The sequence below is a fragment of the Engraulis encrasicolus genome, chromosome 3 (genome assembly GCF_034702125.1).
Source record: "Engraulis encrasicolus isolate BLACKSEA-1 chromosome 3, IST_EnEncr_1.0, whole genome shotgun sequence".
Lineage (NCBI taxonomy): Eukaryota > Metazoa > Chordata > Actinopteri > Clupeiformes > Engraulidae > Engraulis > Engraulis encrasicolus.
Genome location: NC_085859.1, coordinates 29,255,615 through 29,281,987, shown reverse-complemented (window position 1 = coordinate 29,281,987; position 26,373 = coordinate 29,255,615). Strand labels below are relative to the sequence as shown.

The following is a 26,373-nucleotide window of genomic DNA, read 5'->3' as shown; positions in this document are numbered from 1 at the left end:
TCAGAGCTGGTAATGACATTTACTTAAATTACCAAAATGACCACACCATAAATTACAGTAAGATAAAAAAAAATAGAACTAATATACATCCAAGAAAATGACAGCCTGAAACAAAATAAAACCAATGCAGGTTGGCCCCCAATAACAAGACACATTCCAAATACAAAATCATAGTTCATAGACAGGATTTCAACACATTTGTTTTTTTGGGTGGTCATTACGGTATATGTTGTGGCATCAAACAATGTGCTTTTGTATGCAACGCATATACATACACATGCACTTGAATGAACCAAATGCATTTGAGGCAACAGTATTAGGACAACCTGGTATCTGCATGTAGATAATGGCTATGTTTACATGATGTTTTTAAAGCAGAATTAAGCTTTATTCAGAATTAAAGTGAGTTAAATCAGATATTAAATCATCATGTAAACGTAGCTAGCGAATGTGTGGTCCTCTGAAATGTAATAAATATATTTGGTATACTGTAGGTCTTAGACCATTTTGATAATTAAAGGCATTAGTATTTGAAATGTGTCGTATCATTATGGCCAACCCTACACAAAAGAAACAACATTGTCTCAGCCAGCTAAGGCAACCATGTCACTACTTCATGCAAAATGACTGCCCTACAAAGGCAAAGTGCAGTATCATCATCTTTTGAGTTTGGACTGAAATGTTTTACTACATTGAGTTTAGACTGAAAATGGTCTTCAATACACCTCCTTTATCTTGTGACAAATCCTTGTGGTCCAAATGTGTCCCGTTTCAGAGATATTGCGATGCCAAATTTACAGTAACTACAATATTCAACCTAATACCAAGGCTCTGAAGGCATTTTTTTCCCGGTTTCGATGTTGTCAGAGTTACTGCACTTTGCCATTGTAAGGGACAATAGTTCTTTGTTTCCTAGATGTGGATCTGGCCCAGTCAACATCAGTTGAAGGATGAAACGTGACAGTTCATATAAAGATGGGAGTACATAAAAAAATGGGTTTGTTTCTTCAAGTTTATAATCACGTGCAGTAATTCTATTGGCCAAATGTTGATTGTTTATTTGGAAACCAATTTGCTTTTTGGACAGTTTACACAGGACATAATGTAAGTCTGTTGACTTTGCTGACTCCATTAAAACAATAAGTCTCAGCCTTTATAATTTACGAAGTACCCCAAATAATCATAATATGAGTGAGATACAGTGCCTGTCGTACAGATACAGTATTGTTGAAGAAGTAAAAAAGGCTATTATTTACCCATCTGATCTGGATCGTAATACCTTGTAGCGATGTCAATAGAGTATAGCAGTATGTTGAGACAAGGTGTACCTCACTGCCAATGACTGCCATGTCAATCATTTGTGCGCTTGTGGGAAAACAAGGTATAACTTAAATGTTGATAAATGTTGACATGACTGTGGTCTCTTAAAACTATTTGAATGTGTGGGATGGTAATGGGGCTTCGTTTGTTTCAACCTAAATGTCAGCAGTCTCTAATTTAGAGAACATTGTTAACATGCATCTGACACAGACGTGTCCACAGTTTATTATTGTCATGAACATACCTGATGTAAAGAAAGGATATCCAGCCCTTGAAAGTACTCATCGTCTTTTGTTTTGTTTTTGTTTGTTTGTTTTGTCACAATATAGGGTAAATGAACATACATACACGCAACCCACATATAAATAAGCACCAGCTAAAAAGCCTTTGTAAACAAAACAATGTCATAATTTGCTGAAACGTAACTGCCCCTTGAAAAGTCAAGAGCTCGAAAGAAAAAAAGAGTTTACGTAGAAATGTTCGTGAGCTACTTCCTGATGAAGTTCCTGGATCCAGAGATAACAGAAAAGGCATCCACATCCTGTTTCTTTAAGTTTTTCCCCCACTTCTTTGTTTCCTCCATGTTTTCGTTACTCCATGTTTTTTTTAAGCATCTTGCTGGAGGGCCAAAAAGGGGACTCAGATGTGCTCCATACAGGCACGCTGTAATTGTACTGTACTGTACACAGCTGGTCCTAGCTGAAGCATACAGGGCCGACAGTGAAGCTGAACTCATCCGTGAGGTCACTGGTGCCATACAAGGCCAAGTCTCTGATTGGCAGGAGATCCAGGTCACTGGTCTCAAACTGGAACACAGACTGCTGGGCTCCGACCTCAAGTGCTTCAGAGGGCTGACAGAGAAAATAGAAGAAGAAGAAAAAAAGATTTGTTACGCTTACAGTTTTTTGGTTTGCTTTATAGTTTAAAATAACAAAATACATGTATGTCTCTTAGTTAATGATCTACAACCACAAAGCTTAGACAAGACAGATTTTTCCAGCGAGTTCTTTGCATCATGTACAGTACATGGTGCAATCACAGAAACATACTGGAACACATAAGCTATTTAAAAATGTCTCAGAGGCAGAGAGGATCAAGACTATTTATATGGTGATTGAGGTCAAGTTTGTTAAGTAATATTGGTCATACTGTCATCACATTTTTGGTTTATATTTTTTATTATTCAGCAACAAAAATCATCTCTCTAAATAGCAAGAAAACAATATGCATTTTTTTGCAGTAAGTGTGTATTTGAAAATGTTTTATGCACCCCCAATTAGCAAGGAAAAAGAAAAGACCGTTTTAACACGAGAAAGTTTCATCCAAAGTATTTGGGTATAACCAGCTGGACCTTCATCCGTCAAATCACTTTCCACAACTAAACTTTTTAGATAACATGACCTGGAAGTGAATGAGAATCTTCACAGACATTCACAGTATACTATACTGCACAATTATTCACTAGCCTGCCCTGACTCACATATAAATTGCAGTGACATCTCCTTCCTAACCCATACAGTTCAATATGATGCCGGCCCACCTTTTGCAGGTATTACAGCTTCATCTCTTTTGGGAAGGCTGTCCACACAAGTTTGAGGAGTGTGTTTGTAGGATTTTTTGACCATTCTTCCAAAAGCACACTGGAAGTCAATGTTAGCGGAGAAGGCCTGGCTCTCAGTCTCCACTCTAATTCATCCCAAAGGTGTTCTATCTGGTTCAGGTCAGGACTGTGCAGGCCAGTCAAGTTCATACACACCAGACTCTATCATCAATGTCTTTATGGACCTTCCTGTGTGCACTGGGGAATTGTCATGGTGGAAGGGGAAGAGGTGAAAGAAAGTGAAAGTGAAAGCCCATTGGGAAACTCCAACTCCCATTGTCATTGTGACACAGCACACAAGTGAACACTGCACACTGCACACAACAAAATTGCATTTATGCCTCACCCGTGCAAGGGGGCAGCCCTCAGTGGCGCCCCATGGGGAGCAGTGCGGTGGGACGGTACCATGCTCAGGGTACCTCAGTCATGGAGGAGGATGGGGGAGAGCACTGGTTGATTACTCCCCCCACCAACCTGGCGGGTCGGGAGTCGAACCGGCAACCTCTGGGATGCAAGTCTGACGCCCTAACCGCTCACCCATGACTGCCCAAGAGGACCTATACACCTGACGAAGACCGCCTGAGGTCGAAACGTTGTGTTCAATAAATCGGTGAGCAGTACCAGTGTGCAGATTTCCTTTCTTCTTTTACGGAAGAGGAAGAGGCCCACAAGGTTGGGAGCATGGAATTGTCTAAAATGTTTTGGTATCCTGAAGCTGCAATAGCTGCCAAAGGTGGACCGACATCATATTGAACCCTATGGGTTAGGAATAGGATGGCAGTGGAACTCAAGTTCATATGTGAGTCAAGGCCGGTTAGCGAATACTTTTGGCAATATAGTGTATAGTGTTTTCGACTAACACCTACCATACAGTCGTGTAGTGATCCAACGTAACTTTGCCTCCTTGTGTCGGCGAGGAACTTGATGTCCCTCTCCTTGGCCCCCTGTCCGCTGCCGGCCTGACAGGTGAAGGTGATGTTCTGGCTGGCCACGTTGCTGTTCAGCCTCAGGAACCTCATCTGCACCACGCTGCTCTGCGTGTACTCAAACTGCCACAGCATACAACAAAACACACACACACAAACACACACACACACACACACACACACACACACACACACACACACACACACACACACACACACACACACACACACCACTGCGTTAAAAACACAGGAGCAGGGCTGTGCAAACTGGACGGAGAAAATTATAAAGTCCTGCCAGGTATTCTTTACGCCTCTGCTCCAGGTGAATTCACTGCTGAACTCGTCAACCTGACTAAATTTGGTGTGGTAATTAGAATCAGCTGGTACAGTGAATTGGCTGAAGCAAATACATTGGTTCTAAGGTGCTGTTTCCACGTAGCAGGATATTTTTTTAGCAAGGTATTTTTTTTCCTGTTTAGGTGTAAAGCAACATGTGGATTAAAATAAATCCTCCATTGTAACAAAGGCGTTTCAGCCCCCTAAATAACATATTTTTCTCTCCTGCTTTTTATACCTGGATTTCAAATATCTGCTACGTGGAAACGGAAGGCCAAAACCAATGTAAAACCAATACAAGCAGGAGAAAAAAATATCCACATAAAAATATCCAGCTACGTGGGAACAGCACCTAAATTGTTGTTTTCTCCTGGCTGCGTGACACTAGCTGCGCACAACTCAACCTCTGATTGTTGGAAACCGCTATTGGTCAAAAAATTAGCTCATGTGGTTGGCTGCCAGTGTCTTGCCCCTCCTCACAACATTGTGTTTATAAACACGGCGAACCCATGAATATACTGCAATGTTTTTAGTTTCTGAACCCCCCAGGTTTGCCCCCACGCCAAAGAATCAATTCAGGAATTATATACAGTACTGTATACCTGTACCTACAGGGCTGTTGAAGTTTCTTGATGCAATCTATTGCTTTTAGAGCAACACAGATTAACATCTCTTTCTCCCTCTTAACAGATGTATGACTAGACCTATTGTAAAGTGGAGGATGAATGCAGTAAGGATGGACAATGGCTTGAGAAAAAAAACGGGGAGGAGGGGGGGTGCTGCTTGTTTTATCACACACGGCTGGTTACAGGACAACAAAGGAATGATTGCCACAGTCTTGTGGGCTGTTGCCTTTGCTTGAAGCCCCAGTAATTAGGGGTTAGTTTATGGACAGTTTGTTACTCGTCCTACCTGGAAGCCTCCTTCTTTACTGCTGAGCCAGTGGAATGAATCTTCTTGAGAATCCTTCAGCCAGGCTCTTAGTGGTACCTGCAGGGCAAAGGGAGAGGGGGCACACATTTGACACTGATACAATAAACCAATTCACCTCTTCGTTCTGCTGGCGGGCCCATTCACTCTTTGCTGAAAAGACTCAACTACATGTTTCATGACAACATTGCAATGAAGTTACTGAGTCTTAATGAACATATTCAAGACTTTGTCATTACAATGTTGGTGACAAAGGTTATAACAGAGGCCCTGCACAAAGGGGTGTTGTTGCATATGCTTGCAGCAGAATACAGGTGTGTGAACGCCTGCACATTCCGTGCACGAGTGTGTTGTCAATGCGTATGTTATCTCAATGTTCCAATTGGTAGCTCTCTTCAAATCAAGGTACACACACATGACACAATTGGGAGGAACAATCTTCCAAACTTCCATGATGTGGTCATGGTAGAGTCAAACAATGGCAGAAAAAGGCATTAAAGATACTGGATCAGAAACCAATAATGTGGCACCACTGCCTCATAGTAACGAAATATAACCTCTTAAGCCTTGAGAATTTTATTAAGTTTTCTTATCTTAAACTAATTTTTAAATGTGCAAATAATCTTGCTCCTCCTGTACTATGTCCTTTTGTAACAAAAAATAAGCACAAGAAGGGTGGCAACCAGAGGAGCAGTAAACGGAAACTGAACAGCAGAGGTGCGAAAACTTCATTTGGCCAGTCGAGTTTTTCAGTTATTGGAACTCAAATGTGGAACAACTTACCTACAGTAATGAAAACACAAACTCAGTTTAAAACATTTAATAGACAACTGAAACACTGGCTGAAGGTAAACCAAAAATGTAATCATCCCAACACACAATAGATAACACACGTACATGCACACACAGCATATATAGGTCACACTCATCTTTTTGTTTTTTATTTCTGTACATGGTTTTAATGTTATAGGAAGTATGTTTTAGATAATTGTATACTGTATATTTTGTATAATTGTATAGTTTAGGTGACTTGTGTATTTTATTAGAATAGCTAGCCTGACCAGGGACTGAGGTTGCAAATTAGCTATCTAGCTACAAACCTTTTTGTACTCACATCTGCAAGCTGTGCCATGGCCTTGCCATGTCATGTTTGTAATAATGTGCACTGCATTGTCCCTGACAAATAAACTACAAATAAATAAATACATATTTGACGAGGTCGTAATTATCTAGTTGCCCCCTAGATCAGGGATGTCAAACTCAGGCCTGTGTGCCAAATTTGGCCCGCGGAGCCATTTTATTTGGCCCGCGAGATCATTTCAAATGTGTTTTACAGTTGGCCCACATACTGTATAACTGAGTAGCGTATTAAGATTTCAACATGAAAATGGATATATCAAAGGAATACGAATGGGCCCAGTCCATTGAAACAGCTCACACTAACAGAATATTTGCAGGCCCATTTTTGAATTATATGGGAATCTGTTTAAACATAAATTTAAACATGAGCAATTAAAAAATATTGAGTTTGGCCCGCGACTTTGCTCCACATTTTGATTTTGGCCCTTGGTCAATTTGAGTTTGCCACCCCTGCCCTAGTAGATGGTATTGTGCTGCAGCAAGTACTGTATGTACATTCACTTTGCACACAGTTGTATGTACAAGGGGGCAGCCCCCAATGGCACCCCAACGGATCAGTGCGACAAGATGGTACTGTGCTCAGGGTACCTCAGTCATGGAGGTGGATGGGGGAGAGCACTGGTTAATTACTCCCCCCACCAACCTGGCAGGTTGAGAATCATCAAAGCAGCAACCTTTGGTATACAAGTCTGACACCCTAACTGCTTACTCATGACTACCCTAATTAAGATACTGTAGGAAATAAGTTTAAAACTTAGAGTTACTGTATGTCTGCTGCATTTACACTCAATGATATGTTGATATATTATAAACAGTATTGGATGATCATGGTCATATTATATCACAAGTGGGAGGCTCCAATCAACACTCTAAATCATGTCACGTGTTTTGCATACAAAACAGGTGTGACATACTACATATGGAGCTGACCTGAGATTGCTGTGGGAACAGGCATGTTTTCCCTCCTGTAGTCAAATCACAATAGACCAGCACGGCGTCCGCAGGGCTGCCCTGATTCGGGTCGATGTAATACATCCCTGAAATGACCAAATCAAATTAATGATTGCATGTTCTGAAGAATATTTTAATCAATGAATAAAAATGGCAACGGCATGCTCAATTAACAAACAAAAAACACACCAGGAAATTACACCATTACATTTACTTATGCATTACGTTGCATATACAATGTACAATTCTTCTACAAGCAGTAATTCCTTCCTCTGCGTCTTAACATGTTAAATGACAATAGTAAAATGTGATATTATCTAACTATAACCTGCCACTTTAATTTCTGAAGGGAGAGACAGGGATGATACAACATACAAGATATTTTATTGTCATGTGTACATGTGTACATGGTGTCCAATGAAAAGCTTCCCTGCTCGGAGAGTCCCAAAAATAGTAAAAGAAAAGACGGAAGTAGAAATTAAGAAAAAATATAGTATGAAAAAAAATTAGAAATTAAAAGTTCAACAGCCTTATTGAATGTGGAAAGAAACTGTCCCTAAATCGGCTAGTGTGGGCGCGCATGCACCTGTATCTGTGGATGAGGGGATTTTTTTTTTTTTTTTTCTCACCACTGGTGAAGTTGGGTCGCGCTAGCCACAGCTCCAGGCAGCTGGTGGCTGGGTGCTCTTTGGTGCCCTCTGGTGGATCTAGAAACCAGCGCAGCTCCTGCTGCAGAGACTCCAGCAAGGTCCTGATCAGGTTGTAGTTGGGCCTGTCAGACATGTACATGAACTCCTGCAAAAGGACGAGGACAACAACAACAAAAACAGAAGATGGTTATCTGCAAAACAGAGGGAACCTCCTTCTTGCATTGGCGGAAGTGCACCCACAAGTTTTAACATTTTGGTCAACTGACCTTCATCAAGCGAAGAGGTTTTCTTTGTAACATAGGACTCATAAACAGAGACTCAAAAACTCAAAAACAGTTCTAGAAATATTGTTCTGGGATACACTACTGTTTCAAGAGCTGTGGGGTTTTGCAGATCCACAGTGTTTGTTTAGCGCCAGCTGGACTGGCAGGATGATATTGGAAAGCTACTGGTAGATGTATTTAACCCATTGTGTCCTGGAGCAACATATACGAGTGCATTCAAGTTCTTGAGATTTGAGCTGTTTATCAAAATTGTGAGTATGTTACATCGGAATGAACACTATACAAGTGCAAAATGAAGGTTCTAGATTTTAAATGTAACCTATTTCATGTTTGTATGTGCTTTGGAGGCTGAGATATTTAGGATTTAATAGGCAGAGGGCATCCTTTCCCAAAAAGGGCTTAGGACAAAATGGGTTAATAATGAATAATAATCGATGTCAGGTACCTTGAGCTCTGTTAATGTGAGATTCAACGATGTCCCTGGAGGGCCTGGCGCTCCCGGTAGGCCCTATTTCAAACACACACACACCCACACCCACACCCACACCCACACACACACACACACACACACACAGAATAGCAATCAGAAATCTTGCCCCAGTGACCATCTCTAGATGCATGTGACGTGGGTGTGTGTGTGTGTGTGTGTGTGTGTGTGTGTGTGTGTGTGTGTGTGTGTGTGTGTGTATGTTTGCCAAAGTGTGTGTGACTCGGTGTGCAAGTGGCACCCACAGCTGACGAGACAAGACAAACACACTGCTGGTGGACAAACGACACACATGCATGATGCACATGCACGCACAGACAAACAGGGTCATTTCACAACCCCTTCCGGTAGGCCAGGTAACTAAACACATTTGACTACAATGTTTGAGGTGATCCATAAAGAAAATAAGCTGATGAGTGATGTGTTGTGTACTCACAGGTGGGCCTCTCGTCCCCTTGGGACCTGGTAGTCCTGTAATCCCTTCTGGGCCCTGGGAAACAAGAAATGCATCTTTTTTCAATGTTGTGCACAGTGTATTTCATGGTACCCTATAGATGATCCTGAGAAAGAAATACCACAGCGGAATGCCTGCATGATCAAGGCCATTTAGTTTTTTCATTGCTGAATAAGGTATATTGACTTTTCAATAGCTGGATGTAACGAAGGGCTCTGCTGGGACCCGAACCCAGACCTTCTGGTATCAGATCTTTTGGCATGACAGTCAGAGAAGCACACTCGCTAGCCTAGAGATGGTCCTGTCATCAGACTGGATAATGACAGATGTTGCATCTAGAATATGAACATCAGAAGTGCCCAAAGTCTCACTCAGAAAACTTGACATCATATTGTCAGCAGATTTCATAGTTTTATACCAGCAAAAATGAAACAAAAAAGCTATTATTTGCAAAACTTGAGGCAGGGAACTTGCAACGTCTGCATTCATTTCGATTTCCTAATGCAATATGTGACAAGCTCTGCGCCACTCTAGCAGACATACTCGTGGTATCTATTTCATTTCAGTTAAGTGCCACTTTTGTCATCTAGGCTATAAATAAACTTTTATATGCAGACAAAAAATGACAGCATACCTTTTCCCCAAACAGTCCCTGTGGAGGAAAAACAGAAGACACTTCAGATAAGTGCTGCCATCAATAAATCTTTACAAAGCATTAGTATGACGAAAAAAAAACTGAAGTGTTAATCATGGCAGACAATCTTACAGGCATTCCAGGGAGGCCTGGTGTTCCTCTCCTCCCAGGGGGACCAATGTTACCCTGCCAAAGAAACCAGAGATTAGTAACCACTGTGATATTGGTGTCAACTGGTTCGCACGCGCGCGCACACACACACACACACACACACACACACACACACACACACACACACACACACACACACACACACACACACACACACACACACACACACACACACACACACACACACACACACACACACACACACACACACATATATAGTAAGTGTGCAATATACTGTACATGTATCTTCTTTCAACATAGTAAAACAGTGCCGCACCTGTTCGCCTTTGGGTCCAACCTGCCCAGCATTTCCTTGTAGGCCTCGTATTCCCTGTTGAAAATATATCTCAGAGTTACTGCAGCACCTCAGACAAAGCCAAGTTCTACCTGAATATGAACTGATATGATGTGAATATGAACTGATAAGATATGAGATAATAAAGATAATATGATATGATAAATAAAACGAGATATCATGATAATACGATATGGTAAAAAAAGTCAAATCTATTTATAGAACGGTCACATATAAAGTAAAGTTACACCAGTGTTTTCTGTAACACAACCATACAGTATGTCTCTATTTTGATATATCCTGCTTGTTAGCCGCATTTTGATTGAACAGAACTGAATCCTTTCTTCCGTTAAACTACTGCATGCATTAGGCAGTAATACGGTACCTTTAGTCCGTCGCCTCCTGGAGGACCTGGAAATCCCATCATGCCCTTCTCTCCCTGGAGACATAAAAGTCCCAGGTGGTAGTTACACATTAGACTACATTAAATGTGTTTATTGCCATTGCACATGTGAGGATACAGAGTGTGGAACTGTAGTTTAGCAGCATCAGATGTGCATAGTGTACATGCCGTAGGCTATGTACAGAACGTCCAGTATTTATGGATAAATGGATAAATATGGCAATATATTAGACAAAAACGCTTTTCTTGAATCTTGAATAAATGCAGTATTTACAGAATGCAGGCCTAATTGTGTAGGGCAGGCCTACAGCCAGTGCAGGATGAGTATACTGTAGCAACATGATCATCATACCTCGACGCCGCTCTTTCCAGTTTCTCCCTTCTCACCACGAAGGCCCGGTATGCCCTAGCACCAGAGAAATACGGAGGAATTGACAGAAGAACTTCCTCATAACTTTCAAGTGATGTACAGACATCTACTGATACAAACATTATTGTGTCGTGCTGCTTACATAAGGTCCTTGTATGCCTGGTGGTCCAACTTTCCCCCTGTCTCCTTGTTTGCCCTGTGTACAACACATTTATTTCAGGCAGGCTGGTGATTTTTTTCCAGAAAGATACCAGAGAATTTTGGCCATTCTTTCGCACATCTGTGTACAATCAGCAATTACTATGTGTCAACGATGATATGCAATATCCATAGATTGGAACTATAATACATCTTTGTAAAAAACAAAAAAAGAGAGAGAGACACATTGAGACAGCCAAAAACACATAAGCCAGCATTCTGAGATGATGCAGTACAGTACACCCTATGAGATAATGTCACATACCATGGTTCATTTTATTTAGTTTAGCTTACTATCCCAATCTATGAACCATTATCTGGGACAGATGATGATAACAAATCTTTGCGTTAACCCATTGTTGCTGGATGTTGCGTTGCGCAACACTGGCCTTGGCGCCTGGAGCTGCATGACACAACATTCAGACTCATGAGATTTGAGACAACTTTATCACAAATCTTGGGTTGTTAGACATGAATGAACACATTCTAATGCAATATGAAGGTCTTAGCCTTTAAAAGGCAACTGTTTCTATGTGCTTCAGATGCTGAGATATATAGGTTTTTATTAACCTGGTTCTCATGATGGTTGTTACCAACCACGAAGTTTAACGAAGATGCACGAAGCACGAAGGGTCTGCATGAGAGCCAGGCTATGTTTTCATAGGCTGATGGCAACTTTTCTAAAAAAGGGCTTATGCATTCAGCAGCCTTTTTTGCAGGTGCCTTAGGCATCAATGGGTTAAATATATGAGGTGCATTGGGGCTTGGAGACTCCATGCAGAGCATCTTGTGCTATTGAGGTCACCAGAGCACCTTGAGCAGTAACACATTTAAATGCTCAGTGGTCGTGGACTCCTTAGAGACCCTCTGTAGATAATATGCAAACTTCCCTGCCAGCAGGTTGCTACAGAGCACTCTTTTGCCTGAACGTGGCTAACATGAACATGGGCTTTTCTCCTGCAGTGAAAACAAAATAGTTTTTTAAATGAAATATCAACTGAATAAACTGTGGCGCTTTCTTAATACTGTAGAACAGATAAATATTGATTGTCATTCAAGGTATAACATCATTAAGCGCATCCTTAAGGGGTCTTTAAAGGGACACTGTGCAGGAAATGGTCAAAAAAGGTACTGCAACTAATATGTTCTAGTATGGTCCAAGTAGTCATTTTTGCAGCTAAAAATGGCTATTTCTGGAAATTCAAAATGGCGGACCATGGAGAAGATCCCCCTTTTCATGTATGAAAAGTGCAATTTTTCCAGTCATAATGAATACTTAGAATTTCATGGTGATGGTAAATATTCATGAAAAAGGTAACATTAGTGAATGGGTAGCATGAATTCTGGAAATAAACAACTAAAAATCTCACACAGTGTCCCTTTAAAAAAAAAAAACCATCCTTTAAGAAAACGTACCTTTTCTCCTGGAATCCCTCGAAGTCCTCTGATTCCTGCCTTTCCCCGTTTCCCCTACAAAAAAAGTTGTTGACTGTCTACTATACATTTTGACTGCATGGAAATAATTGTAATGTGGTAGAACAAACAGGCTTCATGAGCCTTGACTCACCCTTGGGCCACTATACCCTGTCTTCCCTGCTCGCCCATCACGACCGTCTTTACCCTGAAAATCAGCATGCCGTCAATATAATGGAGCACATTTCAATCAAAACTCTTTAGTTTGAAGTACAATCATTTCCGGCCTATAAGATGCTACTATTTATCATGGCTTTAACCTATTATAATTACAAGGACCCGATAATAACAAGGACAAAGTGGAATTACTTAGCTCCAGAGCTAATGTTTACAAAGTGGATCCCTGTGGCTTATACAGAGGTGTGGCCTTGTACAATTATTTTTTTTTCTTCATAGCCTCTTTGTACAGATGGGCCTGCAAACGGGCCCATTCCTTCTTTGCTGAAAAGACCCAACCACATTCTAACAACATTGCTGTGACCTTACTACACTGAAAAACATTGCAGCCAGTCAAACGTAAAAAAGTATATTGCTCTGCTGCCTTACGTTTGTAAGTTAACTCAACTTGAGAAAGCCTTGAGTTGAGTTAACTTACAAACTCAAGGCAGCAAGGCGACTTACCTTTTTACATTTAACTGGCTGGCAACATTTTACAGTGTCAGATTAAGACTTGGTCATTACAATTTTGAGGCTCTGCACAAATGGTTTAATTTAAGTGGGTGAGGCTTATATTCAGCTGTCGTTTATGGGCCATAGATTACAGTAATGGATTGGCCATAGTGCATACAGGGCATTTTCCCAATGGACTTCTCAATATTTTGGCCTGGCTTTCCCATTTATGCATGGGTAGTCGACTACAAATATTGTCACAAGCTTGATTGTCTCCCTCAATGCCTAGAGGACCGGTCTTGACTAAGAACGCCCTGCTTGATTTTTTTGGCCCAGGCCAGCCTTGACGGTAATCTTTAGTTGGGATTGTCCTTTGAGTGATCAAGATGCAGGACACTAAGATAACGCAGCAGTGGGTTGCAGGTTTGAGTCCCACCTTGACCAATGGGAATCCATGGCTGGAATGTCACTGTACACCTAACCCCATACTGTTACTAAAAGTATCAGCTAAGTGTAATGTAATGTAATAACAAGACTATCAGTTGTTGTAAAAGCAAACTATGTTGGTCAGTCATTTTGTCATAACTGTGAAAATAAAATCACACTTGCCACTACAACACTAGGAATCAATTACAGTAGCTCTTCCTTCAGCCATGAATGTGTCATGATCCAAAGAGAGTAAAAAGTAATTTCCGAAACAGGGCTGTTCTCACCTTTTGTCCCACCGGACCTGGTCTCCCCTGAGGTCCTCCTCTGCCTTTCTTCCCCTAGAAAGAGTCAGTAAATGTTTCATGAACGACTCCTCAATGGTAGCGTAGGGCAGCCATTACCTCCAAGTGATGTATGGGACAGAGTGTCTGAGAGCTCATTACTGACTAAAATGTACTTGCCTCAGGTCCTGGAGGACCAGTTGGTCCATCCGGCCCTAAATCACCAGCCAGCCCCTGGAAGAGAAAAGGAGGATTTTATGCTTACAGACAGGATTTGCAAAAAAGAACCCACACCTTGCATTGAATGTTTTTATCATTAGTATGTATGCTTGCCAGCGGCGACAATAGGACCAGAACGAACAGCCGGTTCTTTTTGTAATAAACTCACAATATGAGCAAAATCAGAACTGAGTCCTTTTGCTGTCGGTTCACTTTTTGGTCCACTTAAAGAGGACTGAGTTCAGTTCACTTAAAGAGGACAAGGTGTGAAAATTCCCTGAGTGTATTACAAAAAGAACCGGCTGATCTTTCTGGTCCTGTTCTGCTTTTATGGTGTGTCAGTCCTCTTTTTGATCACACCTGGCCCTCTAGAGCCCTCCTTAAGGGATCACACCAAGTCAAGAGTGTAACTTGTCAGAACTCATAAGCGAACCATATAGGTCAATAAAGGTTTCAGTATAGTTCACTTCCAAGAGGTCGGGGTACACTTTGAAGCATTCACATATGCACAGAAAATGCTGAGTCACAGGTCTGAGTTCACTTAAATGGCTGAAAGGGACCAGGTGTGAAAACCCTATAAGTTTCAATATACCGGTAGTATAAAAAAGAGGTCTTTACATTACACAAATACTACTACATGTGAACATCATAATAACCCCAAACACAGAGCCACTTGAAGGTCCCCCTCAACAGGAAGACAAATTGTACTAATAATGAATTGCTATGAATTACAACATTATAAAACATACCGGGCTGTCCAGCCTCATGTGTGGCAATAAGAGATGCAATACCTCTGATCCTGAAGCTCCTTGTGGCCCTCTTCTTCCAGGTAAACCCTCTTCTCCCTGGATGTGGACACATCAACAGCACAGTATTAACACAGCAGGATTAAACATACTACTAACACTCCACTAGGTACATTGCAAAGGTGGACACCCTGGGTGCATTTCTCAAAAGCGTAGTTATTAGCCAGTTAGCAACGTGGGTAGTTGTTAATGGGATACTGCATTGCAAACGTAGTTAGGAATTTTGGTTTTGAGAAATGCACCCCTGGATTGGTAATGGCACAAATACACCATAAGAGACTAGAGTGACAGCGGTGACGGAAGTAGTCGACTTTGTATGGAGTCGCTGGCGACAGAAGAGACAAAATCAATTTGGACAACTAGAGCAGTGGTTTCCAACCTATGGGTCGGGACCCACCTTATGGGTCGCCAAAGACCCACAGGGGGTCGCGGAGCCTTCTTGATTTTAAGGGGTTTTATTTTAAATATATATAGCCCATGTTAAATAAAAGACGAAGCATTTAACTAATAAATGCATAGAAGCAACAAATTGTAAGTGCTACATTAAACATTTATTCTATATTTGACCAAAGACGAATTGAGGAATAAAATAACTAAAATTAGTTTTCGCAGGAAACAGAGGGCATCTTGTGACTCCGTCTCGTGCGGGCGCTCGTGTGGTTGGGTCACCAAAGCTTACAATAGTAAGAACATGGGTCCCTTAAGAAAAAGGTTGGGAACCACTGGGCTAGAGGCGATTTGAGCGTCAGTTTGTACAGAGACGTATGGAGACGTATAGAGAGACGTATGGAGTCGCTGGCGACAGAAGAGACAAAATCAATTTGGACAACTAGAGGCGATTTGAGCGCCAGTTTGTAGTTGAACTTCAGCAAATATTACACTAATAGACTATGATGGTGGTCCAGTGACACCTGTCGCAGCTAATTGGAATGTGGAAATGCTTACATTCTATTTTTAACAGGCTCACTATCGCCTGTGTCGCTCTTGCTATGAGCAACAAGCCTTTACGGGCAACAAGGGCTACAAGTCTGACACCCTAACCGCTTACCCATGACTGTCCATGTACTCAAATGGAAAAAGAACCTGTTACACAGATAGAGCGTTGTGACTGAAAGACATATTTTTTGTCCTTTTGGATTAATGGTGCAATGCTAGACCACCACGCCAGCACACCAACATTTTTTTGCTGCTGTTTGTTAGTTTACCCGCATAAAATGTGCCAGGAGTTTAACTTTCTGAAATCAGAATGTCCACTTCTGACTCCAGCACACAAGTGCCGTCTCTCACCATTGCTCCCGTCTCTCCTTTCTCCCCTGGTTCGCCTCGGGCGCCCTCTGGCCCTGCCAACCCCTTTGGGCCAAGAGAACCATGTGGGCCTCGCAGCCCTATCGAGCCCTAGGACAGGAAATGTATGTTACTTTCCCCAACACGTAGACATATTACCAATAAGCACAATAACACTTTACTATACAGTAGAATAGGGTTACCTAATACACTAATACATGCTTAACTGTCAGCATAAGTGTCTTCTAAGACATGGGTTTAGTATCATCAATTATTGTTGTTTTTATTAGGTGTCTATTCACAAATTTCTTGTCTGCTGCAAATAAGGCATTCATTGTTGATATAATCGTAAAAAGGACCTAATAGGCCTTTTAAATCTTTTAAATCTAGACGGTAATTAGGCATGTGGATTACATTGGCAGCACCTATGCATCTTATAATGTTACCTTTGGTCCTGGGCTCCCAGTGTCCCCTTTTAATCCCCTGCTCCCTGATGGTCCCTTAACACACAATGACACGTTAATATTACATTAATAATGGATTACGGGGTGCATGAAATATTATTAATATTGCATTAGTAATAGATCAATGGGTACATGACATGTCAATATTATGTTGGTAATAGATTAATGCAAATGAAGACAGAGAGAAGGACACTCACTATGTCCAACACATATTTCCCATGATTTGCCAACCATTTTCATGAATGACTTTCATTTTTGTCCATTTAGAAAAATGGCAATAGGGGGGCGTTGTGGCGCAGCGTGCTAAGCCCCCCACATTTCGGCTTGCATGCCCACCCACGGGGACCCCAGTTCGAGTCCGGCCGGGGTCATTTCCCCATCCTCCCCTGTCTCTCTGTCCCATTCGCTTCCTGTCACCATCTTGGGCTGTCCTATCAGATAAAGGCATAACAGCCCCTAAAAATATATTTTTTTTAAAGAAAAAGAAAAATGGAGAAAGAAGAATACCTGTTGACCTAGCGTCCCAGTGACACCGATGATCCCTATTGGTCCAGTATCCCCCTGGATAAAAAATAACAACATGGCTGAGGTTCAATAGTTAAACAAATTTACTCAATTTCTGATAGAACAAATAGGGGTGAAAGATTGAATGACCAATCTCCCCTACCCTCATTCATCCATGGTGAGCATCTACCCTCAAATTGCTCTAAGACGTATCCTATCCATATAGCTAACATATGGCAAGTCTCCCTGCATAATGGACGACAAGTGTCTCAGGATACCAGGGTCAAGCATTGCAATCACATTAACCCATTAAGACACAGCGTTATAAATTTGCTGTTACCAGAAAGGTAATGACCAAGTCGTAGCTTAGTTAAATTTTTAGATTATTATATGTACATGTATATGTAGGAATATATATGTATGTGTATGTGTCAATCCACTTTTGGTTTGTTAGATTACTGTAATATAGTCATGTGCCAGGACATGTGAGGAGACTGACTGACTGAGCTCAGGTGTGACTGGCGTATGTAAAGGATCTGGCCTGGCTGGCCACAGCTATGCCTGGGGGGTGGCTACCAGAGGTGGAAGAAGTACTGAAGTTGTGTACTTAAGTAAAAGTAGAAGTACCTTGCGAAAAAAAATACTCAAGTGAAAGTAAAAGTTGTACACCAAAAATGTACTTAAGTAAAAGTTCTAAGTACTAACTTTTAAATGTGCTTTTTGAGTACAAAAGTACAAGTAGGCCTACTCGAGCAATGGCTGTCTTTCTCCATGTCGGCCAACTTGATCCAATAGGGAAAAGTTTCTGCAACGGTTTTCGGTTCTATTTGGACATGACCATGGAGTCCTGTTAATGTTTTTTATAATATCTTTTCTGACTGGGTGTCAGTTTGGAAGAGGGGCTTGGTCCCGCCTCCCTGCTCGCAGCTGAGGCTACTCAAATATCCACGAAACACAACAGGAAAATCTAGGATAAATGTAACTAGTAACTAAGTCTTCTTCTAGAAATGTAAGGAGTAGAAAGTGCAATTGTCAAAAAATGTAACTGAGTAAAAGTATAAGTCTGCATTTTTATTTTTACTCAAGTAAGTACAAATTCCAGACAAAAATACTTAAGTACAATAACGAAGTAAAAATACTTAGCAACGTTCCACCTCTGGTGACTACTCTAGCTATAAAGGGGAACGATCCTAGAGAAAGAACAGGCTTGGAGGAGGGAAACAGTAGGAACACAGGGATGTATCCCTCAACGATGCCTCCTGCTCGATGGAGCAGTAAATAAACGAAATCTGCAGATCGCATCGGATCATACGTGCCAGTCTGATATTTATTTGACCCACCGTAGTGCATTACTAAAGGCCCTGTGTCATGTCATAGTAATAACTTTCAATGACTATTACAGCGTGCCACTGGAGGTACGGCGTGCATTAAGGGGCAACGACACCTGGCACCCTGGCCAACACTAGATTCCCTTGATGTATACACGTACTTGCCACCCCTGGCAGATGGCTCCCACACACGGCTAAACAGACTGACAGACAGAGGGTCATTGTAAAAATAATAATAACATAACGCTCGGGTAAAAAACAATGCAACGCTGTTTACCTTTTTCCCTAGAAGTCCATCAGGTCCTGTTGATCCCCTAGGACCTGTGACACCCTGCAGAATGAAGGAATCCCATTTACCACACTTGGATGCCAAGCCAAAATAAATCAACGGGTCAATCATTAAGAACGCTTCTTGAAATGAAACAGAAATCCACATAGATACCTACCTCTAGTCCAGCCAAACCAGGTGGCCCAATGTTCCCCATCAATCCAGCCTCGCCCTACAAAGCAGTACATCACACATTGTGACATAAAACAGGCCTGGAACTACTGATAATACTTTCCATGAGGTAGAGTAGAGTAGAGTATCATTTATTTATCCGAGGGAAATGAAGGTGTATTGAGGTTAAGATTAAGTATTGAGGTGTACTGAGTTTAAGTAACTTACAAGCCGCCCCAAATATCCCTTGGCTCCGCTGATGCCTCTGGCTCCCTTGGTCCCAAACTCTCCTGGGAAGCCTGGCACACCACGGAAACCTAGTAACCCTGGACTGCCCTTCAGATATGAGGGAGGTCAGACAGAGGGAACATGTCAACATTTTCATAGCATAGGGTCTATAAACTACAGACACACCCAACGTGGTGACTGAGTACAAAAAGCTATGCAGACTAGATTGAATCATTATAAATACCTGAGCTAAGAACCATTGGAACTGAACCAAGATGTACTGTAGTGTGATCTGTTCTTAAGGAGATGCATGGGAGTAGGTATAGAAGAATTTACTGTGAGTGTAACAAATGGTAACTAGCGGAGTTCGACGTAGAACGTTAGTAAACCTCCCTCACGAAGCCTCATACAGTATCGGCAGCGCTGAGCTATTGGTCTGGACCTTTCGCTCAGCAGAATCGAGCTGTGCCTCCCATGCCTGAACTGGAGCGTTGACCGGTATGTGGCGGGTTCAAGCCCAGAGTGGCTAATTAGAGCAGATCATCTAATTTATATTAGCTATATACGTACGTATAAACTGCATGTGAAACAAAGCAGTGTGGACTACATTCATATGCATCTATTTCAATGTTATTATTATGCATTTCTACCTTTTCTCCTTTGGACCCTTGATCGCCAATTTCGCCAGGAGGCCCAGTTGCACCCTACAACAGAGAAACACACAGACATGACAACATATTGACAAGTCAGTAGCATTCGATGTGATGATTCGTGACAGTCAAATGATGCGGGAAACTGTGATGACATGCAAAGCAGCAGAGCATTTTTGATCTAATTGCCTGACTGTTTTTGATGGTAACTCCTTGCTTTGAAAGCAGATGGACATTTGAAAATGCTTTAAATCTATTAACACCATTTTGCACCCATAGAATGTGCAGTTATCGTACATCTGCTTTCCATTGGTCCATTTGAAGGAATTATGTATGTGCTTCAGCCTCGTTGGTGCTCACGGACAAGGACAGTATAATCAGGACAAACTGGTCTACTTCTCAACTAGACCCCGGGATGCCTAGAGAACTTTCAAAAGTATGCTGATTGCTCCGGCCATCCCTGGGCCTACTCGATGAGAAATAGCCCTGTTTGCAATTTATAATCATATTATATTGAGTAGAAGAGGTAGGCTGACCTCCTTCCCGCTCTGCCCTGGCTCTCCCCGGTGGCCCTGCTCGCCCTGGAGACCAGGAAGGCCAGGAGGACCCACAGCTCCAGCTCTTCCAAACGGCCCGAAGTCTCCCTGTGAACCATTGGCAAATGAGAAAGGTAAAGAGATTTTAAAGTATGTTGCTTAAAAAAATCCACCAAAAAGCAGACCGGCTGACTAACCAACACATAGGTAGTCAATGCATGTGACTAAACCAGGACTGTAGCCAAGTCCACCTTTGTAGAGTCCAAGACAAGTCCAATACCACGACTAGTCAAGTCCGGGTCACATGTCGGTCAGTGTAACTCAATGAAAAAGAGGAATGACAATAATGTGAATGTTTGAAGGTAACCTATATTCCATGCATGTGAAAATAAGCTGGTATGTTATTGTTCAGCACCACTTTAAAATCTACTGTATGATGGTCAGTGTTCTAAACAAAATTAAGACAGACTTGGGTAATTCCACAAGCCATATTTGGCAAGACCGTTGTCCAAGACCATAGAAAAACAGACTTGAGACCGGACTCAAGTAGACCGGAGTACTACAGCCCTGCTAACGCCCCATGAGTATCAATTAAATTCGTAGCTTGACTTTGGTTCGTACTGAGATGGACAGACTAACCAGCTGAACTGAAGGCAGATGTACAGCTGCTTTTGTTTAATCAAGAATTATGGTAATTTATGGTGACGCTTCTTTCTCACCAAGGCCACATTACCAACTCAAACCTGCATGAGCCATACGGTAAGTGCTCCTCCATGAATTGCTATCTTTTTAAAATATATATTTTTAGGGGCTTTCATGCCTTTATTTGACAGGACAGCCGAAGATTGTGACGGGAAGCGAATGGGACAGACAGGGGAAGATTGAGAAAAGACCCTAACCGGACTCGAACCGGGGTCCCTGTGGGTGGGCATGCAAGCCCAAATGTGAACGCTTAGCGCACTGCGCCACAGTAACCCATGAATGACTTTCATGTAATAAGGCACGTGAGGCTCTGAGTTCATGCTGGATTTACAATACAACAGCAAAGTCGGATTTTTCCTTTTTAACTTCATTTCATTTAATTTATTTAACATCTTGATTAGTCCAACAACACACAACTATCCCCTTACCTCCTCGCCTTTTCGTCCTGGTGGCCCATCTACTCCGGCAGGACCTGGAAGGCCCTGTGAAGCATGACATCAAAGCAACAACAGGTCACACACAGCACTGCATGTCCTCCCAATTTAGTACATTGCATCTCATTACACTTTGCTGGCAGTTTTTTTAAAGTATATATTTTTGGTGTTTTAGACTTTATTATTGACAGGACCGTATGAGAGAATGACAGGAAATGTTTGGGAAAGAGAGATGGTGAAGGATCGGCAAAGGACCCGGGCCAGAATCGAACCCGGGTCAGCCGCACAGTAGACGAGTGCCCTACCATTAAGCCACAGTAGGGCCAACTGCCAGTTTTATCCAAAGTCATTTACGGTCACTTAAGGATAGTGATTAAAGGCCTTAGAACAGGGATGTCAAACTCAGGGGCGGGGGCCAAATCTGGCCCGCAGAGCCATTTTATTTGGCCCACGAGTTACAAGACTTGAACATGAAGTTTGGTGTGTCACAGGATGTGCAGACACATTGAACTACCATATACTGTATGAGTGTGTGTGAAATTTAACTATGAGTATTGAGTACATGCACGCGCAATTTTAGTCAAGTTGAGTTCGGCCTGCGTCTTCGTTTAAGATTTTGATTTTGGCCCTCAGTCAATTCGAGTTTGAGACCCTGCTCTAGAGAATTGTGGGGTTAGGTGCCTTGCTTAAGGGCACTTCAGCCATGCATAAAGGTGACAGCCAGGAGACCAAACCTTCAGGGCATTATCCCAAACTCATTCATCCTACTGGCAAGGGTGTGATCAAAACCTAGAAACCTCTGATCCAAAGACTGACTCCCTAGTCATTAAGCCACGACAGCACAGTACAATGTGATCTACAGACACATATTTCACTAAGGAGTGCCCACTCACCCGCTCTCCTTCTAAACCGACTGGACCAGTATCTCCTGGAGGTCCCAGTGTTCCCTATAGGAAAGAGGCTTGATGAGAAGACATGAACATTTTGAAATTGATTATACCAATCAGGCCGGTGCTAGACATAGGCAAACAAGGTGATCGCCTAGGACGTCTAATGTCTTGGGGGTGCCCAAAAGTCCAACATGTCTTGGGGGACTCCCAAAAGTCCCACAGAATGAGAATGTTAAGCAAAATAAAACACTCAATGTCACATCAACAATTGTCATTATTATTCATGGCTACTCAGTATATGAAGGTATCAGCTGTGCTCAATCAGATGTATGATGCTACCTGTATGTTTACAGACGCCAGTTTCTACAAAGGATACAGGGTGTTCCCCTAAAATTCCACATTGACTAGAACTGGCACTGGTAGCAATACCTGGCCAGGTAACCATTATCTACTAGGGAACTTGTAAACACACTTACCCTTTGACCTTTCTCTCCTTTCTGCCCCATGAGTCCATCGAGGCCCACTTTACCCTACAACACCATGGATGACACACAATTACTCTACTATCATATGCTACTAAGATGCACACATTACAGCGTAATAATATTATATGCTTTATGTATGGTACAAGTACTGAAATACACTCAGCCTCAGTTCATAATACTCCGAGGCAGCACCCAGTACACGAAACACATTTATTTTGCATGGGTGTTCTCTTGTACATGAAACTCATACATGAAATTCATACGGTGCTATTTCTGGTGCTGCCTATTATACTGGGCAAGGGACACTGTAATGCCAACACATCACATCTATAATACAGTAGAGTGGCGCTGCAATGCCAAGCACATCACATGCATAATAAATAGCAGTGTGCCATGAGACACGAGGAGAGTACATTAGTAGTAAAGGGGCAGAGAGAGAGGGGAGAGCTGTGTAGTGTGTAACACCCACTCACTGGTAATCCGACAGGTCCCGCCGGCCCAGCCACTCCCACGGGCCCCAGAGATCCTGGAGGACCCCCCTTTCCCATGATGCCCACCACACCTGGCAACCCACGGGGACCCTAGGGCAGACGACACGTACGTAAACGAGGGAGAGGGGTTTGGGAGTGTACCTGTACACCGCTGTGTATTGTTCTCTGAGGCCTGTGCAGAGAACATGCCCACTAAACTGGGAGTTTCTGTTCTGTCCAGGGCATTACATAGACTAAAGTAATAACTAGAAATGCGCTCAGAGAGTGCAGACCTCCGCCAAGGACGTTGTTTGGTAGAAAATTTCACTAAGTTACACCCTACTTTTATTTTAAGTCTTTCTGCATTCTTTTTGTGGAGTTAGAAACTGGAATGACAAAACTCACCCTATCCCGCAATTCAACTCACGGTCACTAGAGGCGTCTAGGCTACTAGGCTAGCAATGGTGAAGAATGTTTTAAAAATTCCTGTTTCCAGTTCCTGCTCCAGATCACCACCACAAGTTAATCACTTGTTTCTTATGTCATTTCCAACAACTCCACAAAATTTCATCCAAATCCATTAATAAGTTTTTGAATTATCCTACTGACAAACAGACAAACCGACGCGACCGAAAACATAACCTCCTTGGCGGAGGAAATGAATGGATAGACCTTTACATGATTACCCCCAGCCCTTCGATACATTGTTTTCAATGTGAACAGGATTAAATGATTGTATGGCCTTTTTAAAGGGAGAGACAGGGTTGGGTTGGGAAATGATGACCCAGGCCGGACTCGAACCTGGGTCCCCAAGGGTATGCATTGCAGCCCATTCCTGACAGGGTGCATTAGCGCAACATGTCCTTTTACCCCACCACCTGTATTGCTGAAGTGTTGCCAACCAATTGCATCAGACAGACAAACAATCTGACTAAGTGTAGCCACTCACCGGCGCGCCCTGTGTCCCCCTGGTCCCTGGTTCTCCCTGGTGACCCTGTGTGTGTGTGTTTGTGTTTGTGTGTGTGTGTGTGTGTGTGTGTGTGTGTGTGTGTGTGTGTGTGTGTGTGTGTGTGTGAGAGAGAGAGAGGGGGGCAAAAACAACATGTTTAGTATTTGCTCACTTGTACAACTGATGAAGCTGTATGGGCAAAACAACGATGACGACATGCCTACAACACCTGCGTTGTTTTGTTGGTTATTTATGGAAAGTCATGACTCACCTGAGGTCCTCGAGCTCCTGCTTCCCCGCGAGGTCCTTTTGAACCCTGACGTGCAAACACACTATTAGCATTAAAGGTCAAAAGAAAGCAGCAGCAACATAGATCAAGCTGTGTCAGCCCTGTCTATATTCTTATCTTTAAAATAGCCATGTTTATATAAAGGCTTTTAAAATACTTTTTTATAAGAGGAGTGCTTTACACTTCTTGGATCTTCGACTCTTGGGTGCTGTTTTTCCCCCACACCAAAGAGCACCTTCACCATTTTTTCAACAACTACTGAGCGTTTTGGAATATTTCTTAATTTCACAGATGAAGCCTTTCTTTTAAATCCAAGGCATACAACAACAAGGATGTTATACTACACAGTATAACTGGGTACATAGATGACACAAGGTAGAGTCTGATTGTATAAAATCACATTCTTATGGGTTGTTCTTTGCACAGGCGAACAAACGGAAAAAATACCCAACACCCATAGGTTCCATAGATCTTTTTTTTTGTGCCCAAAACGTCACCTTTAAGCATGGGAACATACTACTCATAACAGTGTTTGTGGACTTTGTGGGTTTGTGGTAGTTGGCTTTTTTGTGTTGATCTAGCACCTACATTAAGGTGGATATGTTTACTGTAGCCTTATGTTGTTGCTAAATGTACAATAAATTACTAGAAAGTACAATACAATGTACTACTGTAATGTGCAACATACTGGGGGTCCTCTCTTGCCAGGTGGAGCAGCCAGTCCTCTGACGCCTTCGTCTCCCTGTGGAATACAAATGAACATCAGTGGTGTTGTGTGACACCAGGGACATTCTTGCTGCAGGATACACGTGCACGTGCACTTTTCATGCACAAACACGTTGCCATGCAGATTTTATGTCAATTTTGCACGTGTTGGACCAGTCACAATATACGCAATGGTGTGCATTGCATACTGATTAATATTGACTGGACCGTGAGGGACGATCTTCCAAACCTCGATGTTTAGGTCACCGTAGAGTCAAACAATGATGGAATATATTCATGAGACCCCTACATGATATCTCCACTATCATGCAATGTGCTCTCATCGTTCTGAAACCAGAAGCATGCACATGGTTGCGTTCATGATTTCACGCTCACAACAAGCATGTCCCTGGCCTAACTGTGCAAACTATGCCCAATAAATGTCTGTAGTAAATGTTGAAATCATTACAGGGGTCTGTGTTTAAACCTAAACTCTTATGACGTCGATTGTGAAGAACATTTCTTACTCTTTGTCCTGTGTGACCTGGCAGTCCACGCAAACCAACAGCTCCTGGATATCCCTGTGAAAAGATGAATTCTTTTTTTAATTATTATTTTTTTGGGTCTTTTTTTAACTTTATTTATGATAGGACAGTGAAGGTGGCGACAGGAAGCGAGTGGGGAGAGAGAGAGACGGGAAAGGGCCGGCAAAGGACCCAGACCAGGAATCGAACCCGGGTCAGCCGCATGGTAGACGAGTGCCCTACCGTTTGGCCACGGCAGGGCCGAAAAGATGAATTCTTCAGACACTCAGAGACACAATTTGTGAACATAAACATGTAATGTATGACATGCTTTGTGAGGGATGTCAGCAATAAGGGTTGAGGAAAATGTTGACGTGAAATATGATTATATGTTAATTCGTGCTAACCAATAGTCAAGCATGCCAATACTTTGCCAACACTTACATACATGCCTACTGGCCCCTGTGGCCCCTCGATGCCAGGCTTCCCAGTGAGGCCCTGTGTTCAAAAAACAAAAAAATAACTG

General features: G+C 42.3%; 2 protein-coding genes across 2 annotated transcripts; both read right to left on the bottom strand.

Moving 5' to 3' along the window:
- Positions 1-11,162, bottom strand: LOC134444422 (collagen alpha-1(I) chain-like). The gene is made up of 13 exons (XM_063193740.1): positions 11,094-11,162; positions 10,934-10,987; positions 10,564-10,617; positions 10,161-10,214; positions 9,845-9,898; positions 9,713-9,730; positions 9,061-9,114; positions 8,583-8,645; positions 7,833-7,998; positions 7,183-7,289; positions 5,095-5,172; positions 3,787-3,969; positions 1-2,171 (listed from the first exon to the last, which is right to left on the bottom strand). The coding sequence occupies exons 1-13, from the start codon at positions 11,160-11,162 to the stop codon at positions 2,016-2,018; spliced, it is 1,110 nt and encodes a 369-aa protein (XP_063049810.1). The 3' UTR covers positions 1-2,015.
- Positions 11,163-12,536: 1,374 nt separating this feature from the next.
- Positions 12,537-26,368, bottom strand: LOC134445333 (collagen alpha-2(I) chain-like). The gene is made up of 21 exons (XM_063194417.1): positions 26,292-26,368; positions 25,851-25,904; positions 25,307-25,360; positions 24,601-24,645; positions 24,330-24,374; positions 23,384-23,491; positions 22,902-22,955; positions 22,429-22,482; positions 21,530-21,583; positions 20,400-20,507; positions 19,864-19,917; positions 19,214-19,321; positions 18,993-19,046; positions 18,824-18,877; positions 17,222-17,275; positions 16,697-16,750; positions 16,254-16,361; positions 14,952-15,005; positions 13,945-14,175; positions 12,717-12,770; positions 12,537-12,619 (listed from the first exon to the last, which is right to left on the bottom strand). The coding sequence occupies exons 1-19, from the start codon at positions 26,295-26,297 to the stop codon at positions 14,107-14,109; spliced, it is 1,191 nt and encodes a 396-aa protein (XP_063050487.1). The 5' UTR covers positions 26,298-26,368; the 3' UTR covers positions 12,537-12,619; positions 12,717-12,770; positions 13,945-14,106.
- Positions 26,369-26,373: the final 5 nt, after the last annotated feature.